The sequence below is a fragment of the Chelonia mydas genome, chromosome 21, assembly GCF_015237465.2.
Source record: "Chelonia mydas isolate rCheMyd1 chromosome 21, rCheMyd1.pri.v2, whole genome shotgun sequence".
Taxonomy (NCBI): domain Eukaryota; kingdom Metazoa; phylum Chordata; order Testudines; family Cheloniidae; genus Chelonia; species Chelonia mydas.
This window is the reverse complement of record NC_051261.2, coordinates 16,133,957-16,151,169: the sequence shown is the minus strand read 5'-3', so window position 1 is coordinate 16,151,169 and position 17,213 is coordinate 16,133,957. Positions and strand designations below refer to the sequence as shown.

At 44.8% G+C, this 17,213-nt stretch overlaps 1 protein-coding gene across 1 annotated transcript in view; it reads left to right on the top strand.

The window, feature by feature from the left end:
* IGFN1 (immunoglobulin like and fibronectin type III domain containing 1) overlaps positions 1 to 17,213 on the top strand; it is a 49,526-nt gene that overhangs the window by 7,611 nt on the left and 24,702 nt on the right. The window contains exons 3-10 of the mRNA XM_037885336.1: positions 1,388 to 1,527; positions 2,076 to 2,175; positions 3,848 to 3,893; positions 4,433 to 4,607; positions 5,192 to 5,305; positions 8,601 to 8,772; positions 9,802 to 10,074; positions 16,628 to 16,752. Coding sequence (XP_037741264.1) covers positions 1,388 to 1,527; positions 2,076 to 2,175; positions 3,848 to 3,893; positions 4,433 to 4,607; positions 5,192 to 5,305; positions 8,601 to 8,772; positions 9,802 to 10,074; positions 16,628 to 16,752 — 1,145 coding nt within the window. The remainder of the gene's footprint in view (positions 1 to 1,387; positions 1,528 to 2,075; positions 2,176 to 3,847; positions 3,894 to 4,432; positions 4,608 to 5,191; positions 5,306 to 8,600; positions 8,773 to 9,801; positions 10,075 to 16,627; positions 16,753 to 17,213) is intronic.

Sequence of the window (17,213 nt, the reverse complement as noted above, 5' to 3'; positions counted from 1 at the left end):
CTACAGCTCACTTCATCGGAAAGCTTATGCTCAAATAAATTGGTTGATCTCTAAGGTGCCACAAGTCCTCCTTTTCTTTTTGCAAATACAGACGAACACGGCTGCTACTCTGAAACCTCGCAATAAATGTGGTCCTTTATTATTATGTTTAGTTGTATTTGCATAATGCCAGAGGCCCCAGTCATGGACTATAGGATCATGTTGTGCTAGGCGCTGTATGGATGGTCCCTGCCTAAGGCTAGTCAAAAATTTTCTATTGAAACTTTTTTCCAACAGAAAATTGGAGTTTGAACAAAATGAAAACGTCATCGGGAAGGGTCTGCTTTCTGTGAAAAGTTTCAATTTTTTGTTGGAAAATAATTTTTAGTTTTTGGCCGTTTGGGGCTGAAAACTGGCAAAAAATTGTTTTTCAATAAAAATTCTAATTTTTCTCTGGAAACAAAGACCATTTTCTGACCACCTCTACTATCCTCACATCTGCTACGTGAAAGGGACCCTCAGAAAGTAGCATTTAGTGGTCACAGATTTACTGGCTGTGCTTGGGACAATTTACTGCCTATGTGTTGGGAAGATTGCAAAAGTAACCAATGTGTCTCTCAAGGTGAAAAGAAGAGGAGGGAGCTGTGTGGAGTCAGCACAAGCCAAATGGACAAGATGCTGAGACAATGCAGGGAATATGGCATAACTGTTGTGCACTGAGGGTAGAGCCTGATTGCTCATAAAGGGTTCATGAAAATTTCTCTGTTAAGAGGACATAAATTCCAAATACTGAATAGAGCTTTTATGCTGGATTAGGGATCTCTCTCTTCTTTAAAACTGTCCTTTCCCTTTATATCCGCTGCTGATTGGAATCACTGGTGCTATTTGCTGATGGTGGTGCGTCTGCCAGACTGGTGGCCAGACATGGCTAAATAGCAGAGCTCTCATCAGTAGCTGTCTCAGTGTGGGCGTACCCAGCATGTTACAAGGTTTCGAACTGAGATCCTTAAAATTCATATGCAATAACCTTAATAGATTATGTACCCAACCCCCCAACACACTTTTCTAACAGAACATTAAGGTTCTTTTAACATTAACATGTGGGAAAAAATCAACTTGGGCCTGAAGTGGATCCCCAAATCCACCCCACACCCCCACAAATGCTGGTGTGGTTGAAATCCAGATCTGGATCTGAAGTTTTAGGCTTAAACTCAGTCCTACGAAAAATGCATTTTCTGCCTAGAAATAAAAATTCAGGGAAGAAATCCTATTGGTCAGTGGATGAGTTTGAAAGACACTTTCCAAGTCAGCTTTCTGAAAAGCAGTCAGCTCAACTGTTGCTTGGTCCTATTTTATCCAGGCTCCTGCCCCCTCCCCTAAGTGACTAATTTTTTGCCTCTTTTGAAAGGTAAAAATGCCATCTTCAGGGCTGTGGTTAAGGGTGAACCCCCACCCAACGTGATATGGAGGCGGAGCAAAGAAGAAATGAACAATCCTGACAAATACCAAATGTCTTTCAATGGCATTACAAATGAGTTCATCCTGAAGGTAAGGGTCAGCTATGGCATATTGGGCCCAGCATAGCAGAGAGAAAGAGATAGGAAGAGAGAAACCCAGCCTGGGATAGCAGGGGGGCTGTGGGTCTGGACATCAACAGAGCTGTGTAGGGAACCCAGGACCAGAATAGCAGAAAGTGCTGCAGCTCAGGATTGAAGGGCATCAGCAGATCTCTGTACAAGGAACTCAGGTCTGGAACAGGAGGGGGTGTTAGAGGTCAAGACTGGGGTGTATTGGAGGAGCTATGTAGAGTCAAGTTGCAGGAACTTCACCCTGGGCTTTGTAAACAGAATTGTCCCAGAGGAGCACAGTTGTCTAGATGGATCATGGATGGAAGTGAGTATGGGTGGCATTGAATCTGCAATAACACCCAGCACTAAAGCAAACAAAGCTTTTAGGAATGTCCTGGGAACAGAAAGAGGATCGAGGATGATACTTTGCAGCTACTTCATAAGGAGATGAGCAACTGGGAAGAGGGGCAGATTCCTCATTCACCATTGCAGGCTGCTGCCAGCTCATACTATCTTCTTCTTTTTAAGATAAACAAACTCTCTGCAGAAGATACTGATCTGTACCATTGCTCTGTTGTGAATGAGTATGGGGAAGCTGCATGCATTGCTGGCCTCAAGGTCATACAAGGTAGGACTGGCTGGGTCCTGTGTGAAAACCATCTGATTTGACTTTCACAGAGAACAGTCTATGCTGGTGGTTGCTCAGAGCATTGTCCAGGTTTCCTTTCTCTAGGAGAGGGAGTGTTGTACACACAGGAGATTGGACTTCTTCAGTCACTCCTCCTACTTTGGTGATGGATAGAAGTCACCTGTAATAACAGACAGACAAAGGTTGGTCGTGTGGTTTTTGTATTGGCCTGTGACTCAAAAGCTCCAAGTTCAGTGTCTGGCTCTGCTGCAGTCTTGCTGTGTGACCCTGGGCAAGACTTTTAGTCTTCTTGGGCCTCAGTTCCCCATCTGTAAAATGGGGGTGGTAATATTTCCTTTATCAATTTCGATTATAAGTTCTTTGGGGCAGGGACAGCCTCTTCCTATGTGTATGTACAGCTAGCTCAAAGGGGTTCTGATCTTGGTTGGAGCTTCTAGGTGCTGCTATAATACAAATATTTAATAATAACTGGGAGTTATTGGGAATTCATGACATGTGGACACACAAATCCAGGCTGGGATTTCCCTGTGACTTTCACTGATTAGAGATCCGGGGATGGAAGACACTTGTATAAGTATTAAAGCTTGTTAGTATTATTATCACGGTTACCTAATGATTTTTTTTCTTTTCTTTCTTTGCTCTGTCTCCTCTCCCAACTCATCAGGTAGTTTCAAGAAAACAACAAAACCATTCCCCACTGAGCCTCAGGAGGGTAAGTGTGGAGAACAAGAGAGCTATCTGTATTATGTTTTATGAATATCATATGCACTTCAGTTAACCTGCTTGATATTATCCAGCCTGGCTGCAAGAAGGAGAATCAAAGGAGACTGTTAGGGGAAACAAACAAGAAATAGAACAATGGCAAAGAAAGAGACCATCAGAGAGAAACAGTGGGGAAGCTAATAATAAGAGAATGTCCACTTGTCTGGCTCCAACTCCGCTAGCAAGGTTTATTTTTCTCAGGCCCACATCTGGGATCAAAGAGGATATTAAACTATTAAAGTCCCTGGCGTAGAAAGGAAGGGGGATCGAGCAGGCAGTAGAGGCTGGAGATGGATCTTTGACAGAGAGAGACAGAGAATGCTTCAGGAGCTGTCTGTCTTTCTCAGGAAAACGGGTGTCTGAGCCGAGTGGAACTTACCCAAAACTTACAAGAAAAGAATAAAGTTTAGGCCTTTTGTTCTTTTATCCCTTTTCTCTGCTTGTTACGTACCTTTGGGTGAATAAATAACACTTTGTTTCTGAAGAAGCTGTTTCTGAGTCACTTTAATCAGGTGCAGGTCACAAGCCCCAAGAGAAAAATGGTTTATAGGTGCCAAGCCCAGTTGGACCTGTTGTGTTAATGGGCTTCCACCCAGAGATCCAGTCCCAGAGTGGTTGGACCGTGGGAAAGGTGAGAGGAAGACAGGCCTTCACCTAAAGGGTGTGCTAGAGGGACTAAAGGGTATCTAAAACACAGCTCACCATTTAGCTGCAATAGTACGTTTTCAGCTAAATTTTCAGAAGTAGCCTAAGATGTCTCAATTTGGACACCTATTAGTGGCCACTTTGCATCATGGTGGCCTTAGTTTTTCTAAAGCTCTTTTTGGTTCTGCGTTACGTCCTGTTGGGTGACTCCATTTTCACATCCTGCCATTTCTTTTTCTTGCAGACCTGAAGAAAGAGTTGCAGGACTTCAGGAAAATATTAAGGAAGCGGTGAGTGGCCCCGGGGCAGACCAGTGTCATAAAAGATACCTGTTTCACCTTTGTGGCAGGGGTGACAATCCACCCTTCACAGATCATCCGGGCAACACTACCTGCTTCTGTTTGTCTGGAGTCACCACGTAGAAGGTGCTCTGTTACTGGCTCTGGGGCTGAGGTCCCAGCGCTCTCCAGTAGGAGGCACCTACAGGGCTGTGCTGCTGATGCTGTCTTGTCTCACAAAGTTTGCCTTGTGGAATCATCTGTCTCTTCTGCTCCTGCATTTTAGCTCACTCTGAACTTATTGGGGAAATGGCTGAAAAAGGTACAGAGACATGTTGCTTGTATCCCAACAGTAACACCTCTGGCCAATTAAGGAGCAGCATCAGTGTGTCTCAGAAAGATTCCCATCCTGTCTAGTCTTCATCTGCTGGTGGATATAACCTCCAGAAAGGGTGGGGATGAAGAATGAAAGAGGGGTAAATTAAGAGGAAAGAGGTGCTCCCCGTTGCCTATCTAAACTCCCAGATTCTCCTCCTCTGACTGTTCCTTAGAACTCCACTACCTGCACAGAAGGAAGTTGACATGGAACAGGTCTGGCAGTTGCTGCTGAATGCCGATAGGAAGGATTATGAGAAAATCTGTTTAAAGTATGGGATTGTCGACTTCCGTGGGATGCTGAGGAAGCTTCAGCAGATGAGGAAGGACAGAGAGGACAAGCAACAACAGGTAAGACAAACCTTCAAAAACCATTGGATTTCAGTTAGACTTAAGCTCTTCTGGGCCTAAATCACTTTAGAAAATGGGATTTAAGCTCCTAAGTCACTTACATGCTTTTGAACATTTTACCCAAGGGCAGCAAAACTTTAGTGGCAATACAACAAAGAAGGCTCAATTCCAGCCTGACCTGTGTGTAACTCCTGTAATTTCAGTGGACTTCACTTTGCAAGGTATTGGTGGAATTGGTACTAGGGAGCCCGTTTTTTAAAACCTGGGTGCTGAATTTTGTATTTGGGTGCCTGTGCGGCTTGTGCTGATTTACACACTCAAATGTAGAATTAGGTCAACCGATACAGACAACCATATTTGAAAATTGGACCAATAGTGTCTGCTTTGTGTATGAGTGACCAGGGGGCTGCTGGGTACTGTCCAGCTTGCCTAAAGCAGCAAAAAGTGGAGGGCTAGTGCTGTTCCTTTTGCTATGCTGATACAGTGGTGGGTAAAGTAGGTTTCACACCATTTTGACAATCTAATGGAAGATCTACCAAAGCCAGCCCTATCATATACCGTGTGCTTGTGTCTGTCCTTCACAGTATATCTACAGTGTCACAAACCTCAAACACATCAAGGTCAATAAGGAGGGGAATGCTACATTCCATCTAGAGATGGACCTGAAAAATCCTGAGAGCAGAATTTACCTGTACAAGGTAAGGTGGGAGAAGGAGTGGCGAGATCAAGCCATGCTGAGATTACAACGGTCACTTAGATCTGACTCAGAACATGCCTGATTCACTGTGCAGCAACTGAGTGTGTACGAAGAAAGAAAAGGAGTACTTGTGGCACCTTAGAGACTAACCAATTTATTTGAGCATAAGCTTTCGTGAGCTACAGCTCACTTCATCGGATGCATACTGTGGAAAGTGTAGAAGATCTTTTTATACACACAAAGTATGAAAAAATACCTCCCCCCACCCCACTCTCCTGCTGGTAATAGCTTATCTAAAGTGATCACTCTCCTTACAATGTGTATGATAATCAAGTTGGGCCATTTCCAGCACAAATCCAGGTTTTCTCACCCCCCCCCCCACAAACCCACTCTCCTGCTTTATAATGTGTCTCTCAATAGCAACTCCTTTGATTGATTAAGGAGCATAATTGAAGTGGGAGTCCCATCCAGCTGTCCTCTGCTGGTGGATGTGGCATGAGACCTGAAGTGCAGAAGATGAAGGGGTTACAATAAAGATGGAATATTCAAGTTCATTAGGGTCCTCCATGGAAATTCAAGAACCCCACAGGCAATAAATTGATCCCTGCAGTCTCAAATCAGCAAATTCAGACGAGTCTCATTCATTTTGATGGGCATTGTGTCCCTGTCTAATTTGTCTTCTATCAAAGAGGACTCTGAAGGAAATTAAAAAATACACCTAGTTACAGAATTTCACAGCCATGGTCAATAGATCACTCGTGGTGCAGGTGATTTATGAACAGCAGGATGATCACATGGTGCTGAGTCCTCTTCCTCATTTCCTGCTGCTACATTGCATTCAGAAACAGCTAAAAATACATTAAGTATTTTCCTAATATGCCTTTCCTATGTAAGCAGTTTTTATAGCTGTTTTAGAGACATTTATGCAGTGCCAAATGAACTCTCAGTGCATCAAAAAGAGCTAATGGGATCTTTGGCTGTATGAGCAAGGAGTGGTGAACAGTAGTAGCGAGGTGGGTTTACCTCTGTATACTGCGCACATTTTTAACAGCGAGCATGATTAACACTTGCAACAAACTACCAAAGGAAGTGGTGGATTCTTCATTTCTTGAAGTCTTCAGATCAAGACTGCGTGTCTTTTTGGAAGATATGCTTTAGCCAAACACAAGTTACTGGACTCAACACAGCGATAACTGGGGGAAATTCTCCGGCCTATGTTATAGACGAAGTCAGACTAGATGAACTAATGGTCCCTTCTGCCCTTAAACTCTGTGAAGCTATGAAACAAATGGGTGGGGAAGTGGTCTGTGCAGCCACAAGTGGTAGCGGAGATGGTGAGTAAAATCACAGATTGGAAGGCAGTTTGATCACAAGCTATTCCATCCACATTAGGAGAGAGTCTAAGCACCCTGAGCATTTACATCTTCAAAGCTACAAAAAGAAACTAATTAAGCCTCAAAATGCCATGTGAATTAGGCAAATAAATGTTTTTTCCTCATTTAAGTAAGGTGACCAGATGTCCTGATTTTATAGGGACAGTCCCGGTTTTTGGGTGCTCCTATTACCCCCACCTCCCCCCACCCCCGTCCCAATTTTTCACATTTGCTGTCGGGTCACCCTACGTTTAAGAGAGTTCTGTACAGGGCTCATTGTGAAGTCAGTTTTCATAAGCAATGAGCAGCAACTGCCCATTATCAGCAATAATAGGCTACAGGGCCAACAAATATGTGGACAAAGGTGATCCAGTGGATATAGTGTACTTGGACTTTCCGAAAAAACTTTGACAAGGTGCTTCACCAAATGCTCTTAAGCAAACCAAGCAGTCCTGGGATAAGACGGAAGGTCCTCTCATAGATCAGTAACTGGTTAAAAGTTGGTGGGGAGGGAAGGGTAGGAATAAATGGTCAGTTTTCAGAATGAAGAGAAGTAAATAGTTGAGTCCCCTAGGGATATGTAGTGGGACCAGTGCTGTTCAACATATTCATAAATGATCTGGAAAAGGGATAAACAGTGAGATGGCAAAATTTGCAGATGATACAAAATTACTCAAGATCGTTAAGTCCAAAGCTGACTGTAAAGAGTTACAAAGGGATCTCACTAAACTGGGTGACCGGGCAACAAAATGGCAGATGAAATTCAGTGTTGATAAATGCAAACTTAAAGTAATACATATTGTAAAACATAATCTGAAGTATACATATAAAATGATGGGGGTCTAAATTAGCAATTATCAGTCAAGAGAGAGATCTTGGAGTCATTTTGGATAATTCTCTGAAAATATCCATTCAATGTGCAGTGGCAGTCAAAAAGCTAACAGAATGTTAGGAACTGTTAGGAAAGGGCTAGATAATAAAACAGTAAATATCATAATGCCACTGTATAAATCCATGGTACACCCACACCTTGAGTACTGTGAGCGGTTCTGCTTACCCCATCTCAAAAAAGATTTATTAGAAATGGAAAAGGTAGAGAGAAGGACAACAAAAATGATTAAGGATGTGGACCAGCTTCCGTATGAGATGAGATTAAAAAGACTGGGACTTTTCAGCTTGGAAAAGAGACAACGACGGGGGGATATGATCGAGGTCTATAAAATCATGACTGGTGCAGAGAAAGTGACCAGGGAAGTGTTATTTGCCCCTTCACATAACACAAGAACCAGGGGTCACCCCATGAAATTAATAGGCAGCCAGTTTAAAATAAACAAAAGGAAGTATTTCTTCACACAAGGCACAGCCAACCGGTGGAACTCGTTGCCAAGGGATGTGTGAAAGCCAGAACTATAACTGGATTAAAAAAAGAATTAGATAAGTTCCTGGAAGATAGGTCCATCAGTGGCTATTAGCCAAGATGGTCAGGGATGCAACACCATGCTCTGGATGTCCATAAGCCTCTGACTGCCAGATGCTGGAAGTGGACAACAGAGGATGGATCACTTGACAATTGCCCTCTTCTCTTCATTCCCTTTGAAACATTAGCCACTTTTGGAAGACATGATACTGTGCTAGATGAACCATTGCTCTGGCCCAATATGGCCATTCTTATGTTCTCAGCCATCCCTGGTATAACTCATTGACATAAATGGAGTTGTACCAGGGATGAATTTGGCATAATGTGTTTGAAGGGATTTGGACCTCTGGAGCTCCCGTATGCTAGAAACTGAGTGTTGCACACTTAACATATTGCACTTAGGAATTCAGGTAGTCTTGGGTTGGTGCTTTAAACCCATTTAATGTCTTTCCATTTAAACAAGTGCATTGCTCTAACTCAGCAAATTGCCTCTTTTCTCCCTTTAGGATGGCCAGATGATCAAGTATGGATTCAACGATGACAAAGTGAAGCACTGTCTGAGGCAGGCAGGGAAAAAGTACAACTTCACCATCAACCACCTGCAGCTGGAAGATGCCGGCGTGTACCAGATCAAAGTGGAAGATGTGGATGTCTTCTCAACTGAGCTAGAAGCTGACTGTAGGGACCTGAGCTTTATAAACATGCACTTTGCCAGGATGTGATAAGAACCCATTGCAGATGGGAAATCTAATCTGGGACTAAATTTCAAACTCAGCAGTGGAAACTAATAGCCACTGAAGTCTATGCAGGCAAAGGCTCTTACTCTCTAATAATACACTTGTGACAAAGAGAAAGGGTAGGAAAGGTGGTCATGTGGACAGGACACTGGATTAGGTTTTAGGATCAATGGGTTCAATTCTCAGTTCAGAACAGACTTCTTGTATGACTTTGGGCTTGACACTTAATTTATCCTGTGCCTCAGTTCCCCTTCTGTAAAATGGGGATAATAATCCTCTTTGTCAAAGGGATGTTGTGAGGCTAAAACTCCATGAATGATTGTGAACTGCTCAGACACTACAGTGATGAGGTATAGGTACCTAGTTAAATAAAAAAATAAATATTCCTGTAGCACTCAGAAGTAGACTAAAGCGTACATCTCCGGGTAGCTGTTCTTTCTGCCTGCGCAAAAGCTTGCTAGCTTCAAATTTTCTTTCATCCATCCATCCATCCACATTTAGTCCTAGTGAGTCAAGCAACTCCTTCACCCACATTTTCCTAACAATGGGCCTCAATCCTAACTTGGAGAGACCACGTTCCATTATAAGGGAATGGGCGCTACTCCACCCTGGTCATTGGATATAGAAGTGGGCTGTTCCTTTTTTGGTCCTTGTAGGGAAATAAGCCATCCCATCCAAGACTTGCAGAGGGACTGGAAGTGGCAGCTGTCCCACTGTAACTTTCCATAGTGGCCTCCAATAGGAGGGAAACAACATTACTTTGCTTCAAGATATGTTTTTGTATATCTCTTGTATAAAATATAATAGAAGGAGGGTCATTTTAGGGGGCATGTAACACACTCTTCTCACAGCCTCCCAGAGTGTAGGAGACTTTCCTAGGCTCCAGCATAGCTTTTCTCCCTGAAAGACCTGAGCTGCCTGTCATGGAGAATCTGTTACTTGACTAATAGCCCTTGGTTTGCCATTGCAGTCATTCCTGTGGGATTCCAACGCTTGCTTAGTGAAGTGCACTGCCATGAGCAAGGAAATGCCATCTTTGAATGCAGCCTATATAGCCCCTGCTACGATGCCGTGTGGCTGTATAGAAAACATCCCATTGAGAAGAGTGAGAAGTACAAAATCTCCATCTCTCCTGATGGCCTGACCCACCAGCTGGTGATTAAAAACACACAGCTCACTGACAAAGGGACTTACACCCTCGATATAAGAATCTGCTCCTCTAGTGCATGGCTGGAGGTGGAACGTGAGTAACACTCTATTCTTCCCTTAGCTTCAGTTTTGCTTTCTTATGGTGGACCTAACTTTGTCACCAGGTGGCCTGCCGTTAGACATGGATTGCTGTTGGGAGTTGATTGTTAGGCTGGTGGCTCTGGAGTGCTATCTGGGAAAGTGGGAAGCAGGTTAGAAAGTAACTTCAGCCTTCCTTTTCAGTAGGACTATGACAATCAGTCAATAACTCCCCTCCTTCTGAACACTGACAAAACCTGCAAGCTCTCATTTCCCCTATTGCCATAAGATGGATTCTCCATCACTTGGAGACTTTAAATCAAGACTGGATCTCTCTTAAAAATACACTCTAACTCCACCGCAATATAGGAACTTGATGAAGAAATTACAGGGTGAAAATCTTTGGCCTGTGTTATGCAATAGATCAGACAAGATGATCACAAATATCCTTTCTGACCTGAAAATCTACTATTCCTATTCAAGTGCTGCTATTTCTAAAGTAGGGTCCTCTTAATTAGGCTATCCAAATCAACTATCTGTTGTCCTCATTAAGTTGCTGACCTTCAACCCAACTGGGACCAGATGAGGAAAGTTGAACCCCCAGACCTCTGGCCTGTTAACCATATTTACAATTGGTAGTGTACATCCTTATTTAACTTACCTAAGGAACAACTACACTTTAAGTAAATATTAACCTATATATAGGGCTGGAGTCTTTACTCCTTGGGTGGGAAATTTAGAGGGGCAGGGCCCCAAACCTGCAGTTCAACTAGTAGGCCCTGTACTTTGGAGTATGGTGGGGATTGTTAGCCACTGGGTACGTGATCTTTTTGTTGAATGCAGGAGAGGGATGGGTACAAGAGAGAAGTTGCCTTTGTGTCCATGGTATCCCCTCAGCCACTCATGACAGGAACTGTGGGGTTGACTGATGACTGATCCTTCCTAATCGGATAGGCTCCATTACCTAGTTAGAGCCAGGCCTCTTCAAGGTTTAAGGCTACCTCAGGATACCTGGATAGTGTTTTCAGCTATTTTACTTAGACCTCCCTCAAAGCAGCTCCTCTTGTTGAGTGATGATGGACAAACCCCTCCAGCAGAGAGCCAGGGGTTAGTCTGCAGGGAAGGCTTCCTGTTAAACTTGCCATAGATACACATTCAGCCAGAAGTGGCCTTTCGCTCCAGCCCCACTACACCTCTAGGCTGGAGCTACTGAGACAGGGCCTCCCTAAAATGGCTTTAGGATCAATCAGGTTTGCTATCAACCCCCAGGTGGCCTAAGATGGCTGCTAGCTATTGCTGGTATCCTCTGGGTGTCTCTTGGCCAACACTGATCTCTGTGAGTCTGTGCTGGCCCACTACCCTTGGCTGCTGGCTGCTGCCAGTCACTGCTGGCTCCATGCAAACTCCTGTAAGAGGACTCTGATTGTCTCCATTTACTGGCTGTCCCACTGGTGTGTTTAGACTCCCCTGTGTAAGTTCCCTGAGGAGGTCTCTGCTGCTCAGCAGAGGAGAGTTGGGAGGAGCATGGAATGTTCGTCTCCAACTGCCATAACGGACTTTCTTGTTTACTTCCAAAGGGCCCCTTTCCCTCTCAGCAACAGCTATCTCTGTACCTCTGAAAACCACAGCATCCCCCAGCGGATGAAAAGCTAGATGTGGCTTTGGGTCTGCCCATCCTCAGGCTAAACACTGCTTCACCCCCAAAATAAAATGTTGAGAGACTATCTCTCTCAGGGCCCTTCCACTCTTCCCATGGTGCAAACTAACCTGAATCTGATGAGCATCAGGGCATATATGAAAATGGGAGGGAACTGTGATTGTGAGGGTATGGCGTTGTTTGAAGGGGAGGATATATGTTTTAAGTTTTGTCAGGGATGCCTAGCACATACAAGTTAGGCACCCTTTATATGCATTTAACTAAATGAGTAAATAAGAAAAGCTTGGTGGGTAAAATAATTGAAACAAAAGTCTGTAAACTACCATTTCATTCTGAAATTTACAAAATGGAGCTGCAAAAGTTGCACTGTCTTTCATGTCAGCTTTAAGTCCCTTTTTGGAGTGAGAACAGACCCATTTCTACTTAAAATGTTGGTTTTTGTCTGAGAAACATAAAATTCTGACTGAAACTTCCATTGGAAACGTGCAAGATTTTGAGTTTTATATATTCTGGGTGTGAAAATGTCCTCTGTGCAAAAAATTAAATTTCTGTATTGTGAAATGTCCTGGAATGAAATCATAAAAATCGTAGTGCAAAATTGAATGCTCTCGTTTTCATCCCTTTCATACATTTCTCATTACAATGGCATGATATTTCATTTGGTGGCTGCAGTGTTATGTGAGATTTTTATTCACTGTTCCTATTGCTTTTGTCTTTTCTTTCCTGTGAATGGCTTCTTCTCCAATCAACGAACAATGTGTCTACAATGCAGCTGCCAGAGGAAAGAGCAGACAAACTGAAGGAGATGGAACAGATAAAACTGGATGGCAGACAGATAAGTCCATGTTGCTAGATGAAGAAGGTGCTAAGGAACTTCTACAGGGAGAAGGCCTTGGGAATCAAAATCACCTTAAAAGCACCAGAATGGGCAAAGATGGCCAGTATGGAAGTAACCAAGATGGTAGTCGAGACCTCTATGGCTCCTCAATGGATGTTGATTGGCAACATGGATCTTTGGGACAAGATAGGCTAACTGGAAGGGTGGGGAAGGATGGAAGGATGGGGAAAGGCCAGTGTTCTGGAGCAGGCACAGATGGAGTTTCAGTGGCAAATGGGAATAAATTTGGTTTGGCTAGTAATGAATGTGGACGTTTAGGAAAGATTCATGGCCAAGACTTGAAGTTAGGTGGAGCTGGTATTGGTGATGCAATAGTAGAAGGGGATCTGCATTCTTTTTATGGCGAGGAGTCTATGCTGGGTGGAGCTGGTTCTGGTGGCGGATTAGGGGGAGCAGGAGGGTTGGGTTCTTTAGATGGTAGAGATTCCATGCTTGGTGGTGCTGGTGCTAGGTTAGGAGGCTCAGGAGAATTGGGATCTCTCCATGGCATGGAAGGCGGTGCTGACACTGGTGGTGCTGGGTTAGGAGGAGCAGGGAGTATAGGATCCCTCTATGGCAAGGATGGTATGCTATGGGGAGCTGATGGTTCTGGCGCTGGCCTTGGTGGTACAGGGGATGCAGGCTCCTTCTATGGCAAGGATGTTGTGCTACTTGGAGCCAGTGTTGGTGCTGGAGACCATCTAGATGGTGCTGGAGACATGGGTGCTCTTGGTGACAGAGATGCTATACTAGGTGCATCTGATGTTGGTGGTGCTGGCTCAGGTGATGCAGGGGGCACAAGTTCCCTCTTTGGTGAGGATGGCATGCTAGGGGGAGCTGGTGGTTCTGGTGCTGGACTAGGTAGTGCAGGGGGCACGGGTTCTCTCTATGGTAAGGATGGCATGCTAGGGGGAGCTGGTGCTGGTCTCGCTGATCTCGCTGGTCTAGGTGGTGCAGGCTCCCTCTATGGCAAGGATGTTATGCTAGGTGGAGCCAGTGTTGGTATTGGACTAGATGGTGCTGGGGGCATGGGTGCACTTGGTGGCAGATCTGCTATACTAGGTGCATTTGATGGTGGTCGTGCTGGCTCAGGTGGTGCAGGGGGCATGGGCTCCCTCTGTGGTAAGGATGGTATGAAAGGTGGAGCCAGTGCTGGATTAACAGGTGCAGGAGGCATAACGTCTTTTTATGATAAGGATGATATGCTTGCTGGGGCTGGTGCTCATGACGCTGGTCTAGGTGATGCATGTGGTATGAAGTCTCTCTATGGTCAGGATGGTATGATAGGTGCAGTTGGGGCTGTGGCTGGTGGACATGAGGCTGAGATTGGTGGTGCCAGTGCTGGTTTAGGTGGTGCAGGAGGAATGAGGTCTCCCTATGGTAAGGATCGTAGGCTAGGTGGAGATGGGGCTGGTACTGGTGTTGGTGGTGATGATTTAGGTAGTCCAGGGGCCATAGGGTCTCTCTATGGTAATGATGGTATGTTAGGTGGAGCTGGTGCTGCTGGGGCTGGGGCTGGTAGTGGTTTTGGTGGTGCAGGGGGCGTGGTGTCTCTCTATGGTAAGAATGGAATGATAGGTGGAGCTGGCTCCGGGGCTGATGGTTTTGGTGCTGGTGTAAGTAGCCCAGGGAGGATGGGAACTCTTTCAGGAAAGGATGCTATATCTGGTGGAGCTGATGCTGGATTAGGAAGAGCAGGGGGTCTGACGGGTTCTCTCTGTGGCAAGAATGGTATGCACAGTGCTGGTTTAGGTGATTCAAGGGGTGAGGGCTATCTCTGTGGTAAGGATGCTATGCTAGGTGGAGCTGGTACTGGTTTAGATAGTGCAGGAAGGATAGACTCTCTCTATGGTAAGGATCCTATTTTAGGTGGACATGGTGTTGGTGGTGCTGGTGCTGGATTAGCAGGTACAGGAACCATGGGTTCTCTCTCTGGCAAGGACGCTATGCTAGGAAGAGCTGGTGCTGGATGTGGACTAGATGGTGCTGGGGTCAGAGATGCTATGCTAGGGGGAGCTGGCACTGGTAGTGCTGGGATTGGTGCTGGCTTAGGTGGTGCAGGTTCTTGCTATGGCAAAGACGGTATGCTAGGTGGAGCTGGTGCTGGTGTTGCAGGTGGAATGGGTGCTCTTGATGGCAAGGATTCTATGCTAAGTGGAGTCGGTGCTGGATCAGCAGGTGCAGGAGACATATGGTCTCTCTATGGTAAGGATGGTAAGGTAAGTGGAGCAGGGCCTGGTGCTGGGATAAGTGGTGCAGAGGGCATGGAGTCTTTCTTTGATAAGGATGGTATGTTTGGTGGCACTAGTGCTGGTGCTGGAGTAGGTGGGGCGGGTGTGTTGGATTCCATACATAGCAAAGGTTTAGTGCTAGGTGGGGCAGGGCCTGGTACTGGTGGTGCATTCATAGGAGCTTGGGGCACGGATTCACTTGACAGCAGAGATTCTGTCTTAGATGGAGCAGTTGCCAGTGGTGGTAATGGTGGTTTAGGACACTTGGGTTCCCTTTGTGGCAGGGATCCTGCCCTTGGTGGAGCAGCTGTTGGTGCAGGAGGTAAATTACAGGATGGCTCCATTGATGGGAGAATGCCAGGTGTTCATGGTGAAGGGTCACTGGGTTATGATCAGATGTCAGGCCATCATAGTGGAGTCCAGGCTGATGCCAGAAGAGGACAGATGTCAGGCCTTAATGCCAGGGGACTAAGTGCAGAAGAAACCTTGAAAAACAGAGACTGGAAAAGAAGAGGAGGTTTTCTCCAAGACGAAGCAAGAGGTATTCACTTTTCATTGATGGCTTTTATGATGCTATTGCTCTAGTGTTTTAGAGAAGAAGGATAATCTTGTGGTTGAGACCTAGGCCTGAGAACTTGGAGGCTTTCTGTTCTACCTGTGACTGTGCCATAAATTTCCTTTGTGATCTTAAGTAAATCACAGGCCCAGATTTTTAAAAGTGGTCACTGATTTTGGGTTTCTCCTGTTTTGGGTGCCTAACTTGGATCTGATTTACAGAAGTGCTGATGCTCCCAACTTGTAGCTGAAGTCGATGGGAGCTCCATGTGTTCAACACATCTGGAAGGGGAGACTTGAAAATGTTTGTCTCAGCTTCCACATCTTTAAATGGAGATAGTAACTTCACCACTTCCAGGAGGTTGGGAAGAGATTTATAATTGTCTGTTAAAGTGCCTTGAGATCCTTGTGATAGAACTGGTATATATTAATGATAGCTGTTAGAAATATTGTGAGATCTCTCTGGAACCCCCCTCTAAGCCCTTCTAACTCCTTCCTATGAAATAAACAGACTCAAAGCACACAAGGAATAGGCATTATCCAGTTCACAAAAAATTAGTTTCCATATCTTTTCAAGTAAAGTGTCAATATTTCTTCGCCATCTCCCAGTAGTTCAAAACAGATCCTTTTACTTTATTGTTTCTAATGATGTCCAGTGCAAAGATCTCCATTTTTCCACAGCCCTGAGACCCATTCAGTGCCAAATTTTCTGTTATATGAAAATGCACATAAAATCCAACCCAGAAAACTCTTACTCATGTTAGTTGGCCTTATCTGACTAACACCACTGAAGTCAATGAGGCTGCTCATGAGAATAAAGACTACTTAACTGAGTGTGGATAAGATCTATAATGCCAAATATTTCTGGTTTTGTGCTGAGTTTCTTATGGGAATGAGGGATTGGGATACGTGTGCCCACTTAAATACAACACACTTGAAATCAAGCTTGTAGTGTATCTACTTGTCCATTATATTGACTTGACTTGCACACAGAACGTAGGCAGATCCTCAATTGACATATATCAGCACAATCCCAATTAAATCAATGTCAGTTTACACCATCTGAGGATCTGGCTCAGTAGTATTTTGGGATTATTACTGTAGGACTTCTTTTTATAAGAGTGGTGCCTGTTCTTCCCATCTGCACGGGCATTTTTGTGCTCAGATGTTACTCCCCCAGTATGTTCTCTTGTGTAACAAATGGTCAGTGCATTTCCAATGTGGGCTCTTTTCCTCTCTGTATGTTCAGAATCACATTGCCATTTCAACAAAGGGTTGTCTGATGTCAGTGCCCAGAAAGGGAAACCCACTGTGCTGTCTTGCAGTCTCAATAACGATCAGATGGAGGGAATCTGGTTTAAAGATGAATTTGAGGTAAGGGTGCAATAGCTCACTTTTTTCTTGGGACACCAAGGGCTTATTTCACTTGCTGGCTACAACTTTCATGCAATATTATGGCAAGGTGTTTCCTTACTCTGCCCCACTTTCATGTGGCTGAGAGACAAGGTCCTGTGCGGTGGTGCCCCAGTTTCCACTGTAAGGGAAGGCAGCAGACTAGTCTCCCTGGCCACTGAGTCTGACCTGTGCGGGATTGCACCCGAGCCTGTTTGGCTCAAGCCTCCCAAGGGGAATTGGGCAGGGTTCCTCCCCAGTCCCACCACAGGGCCATTTGCATTCTCACATCTACACTAGGAGGGTATTGTGAGGTTTTTTTCCCATCTCATTTTCCTTGACATGGGCAGGGAAGGGACGAGCCTCCTTTCTTCTCCCCACTACTGATTATTTAGAGTGCATATACATACTAGGTGCATTCAGAAATGCAAAGAAAAACAAGG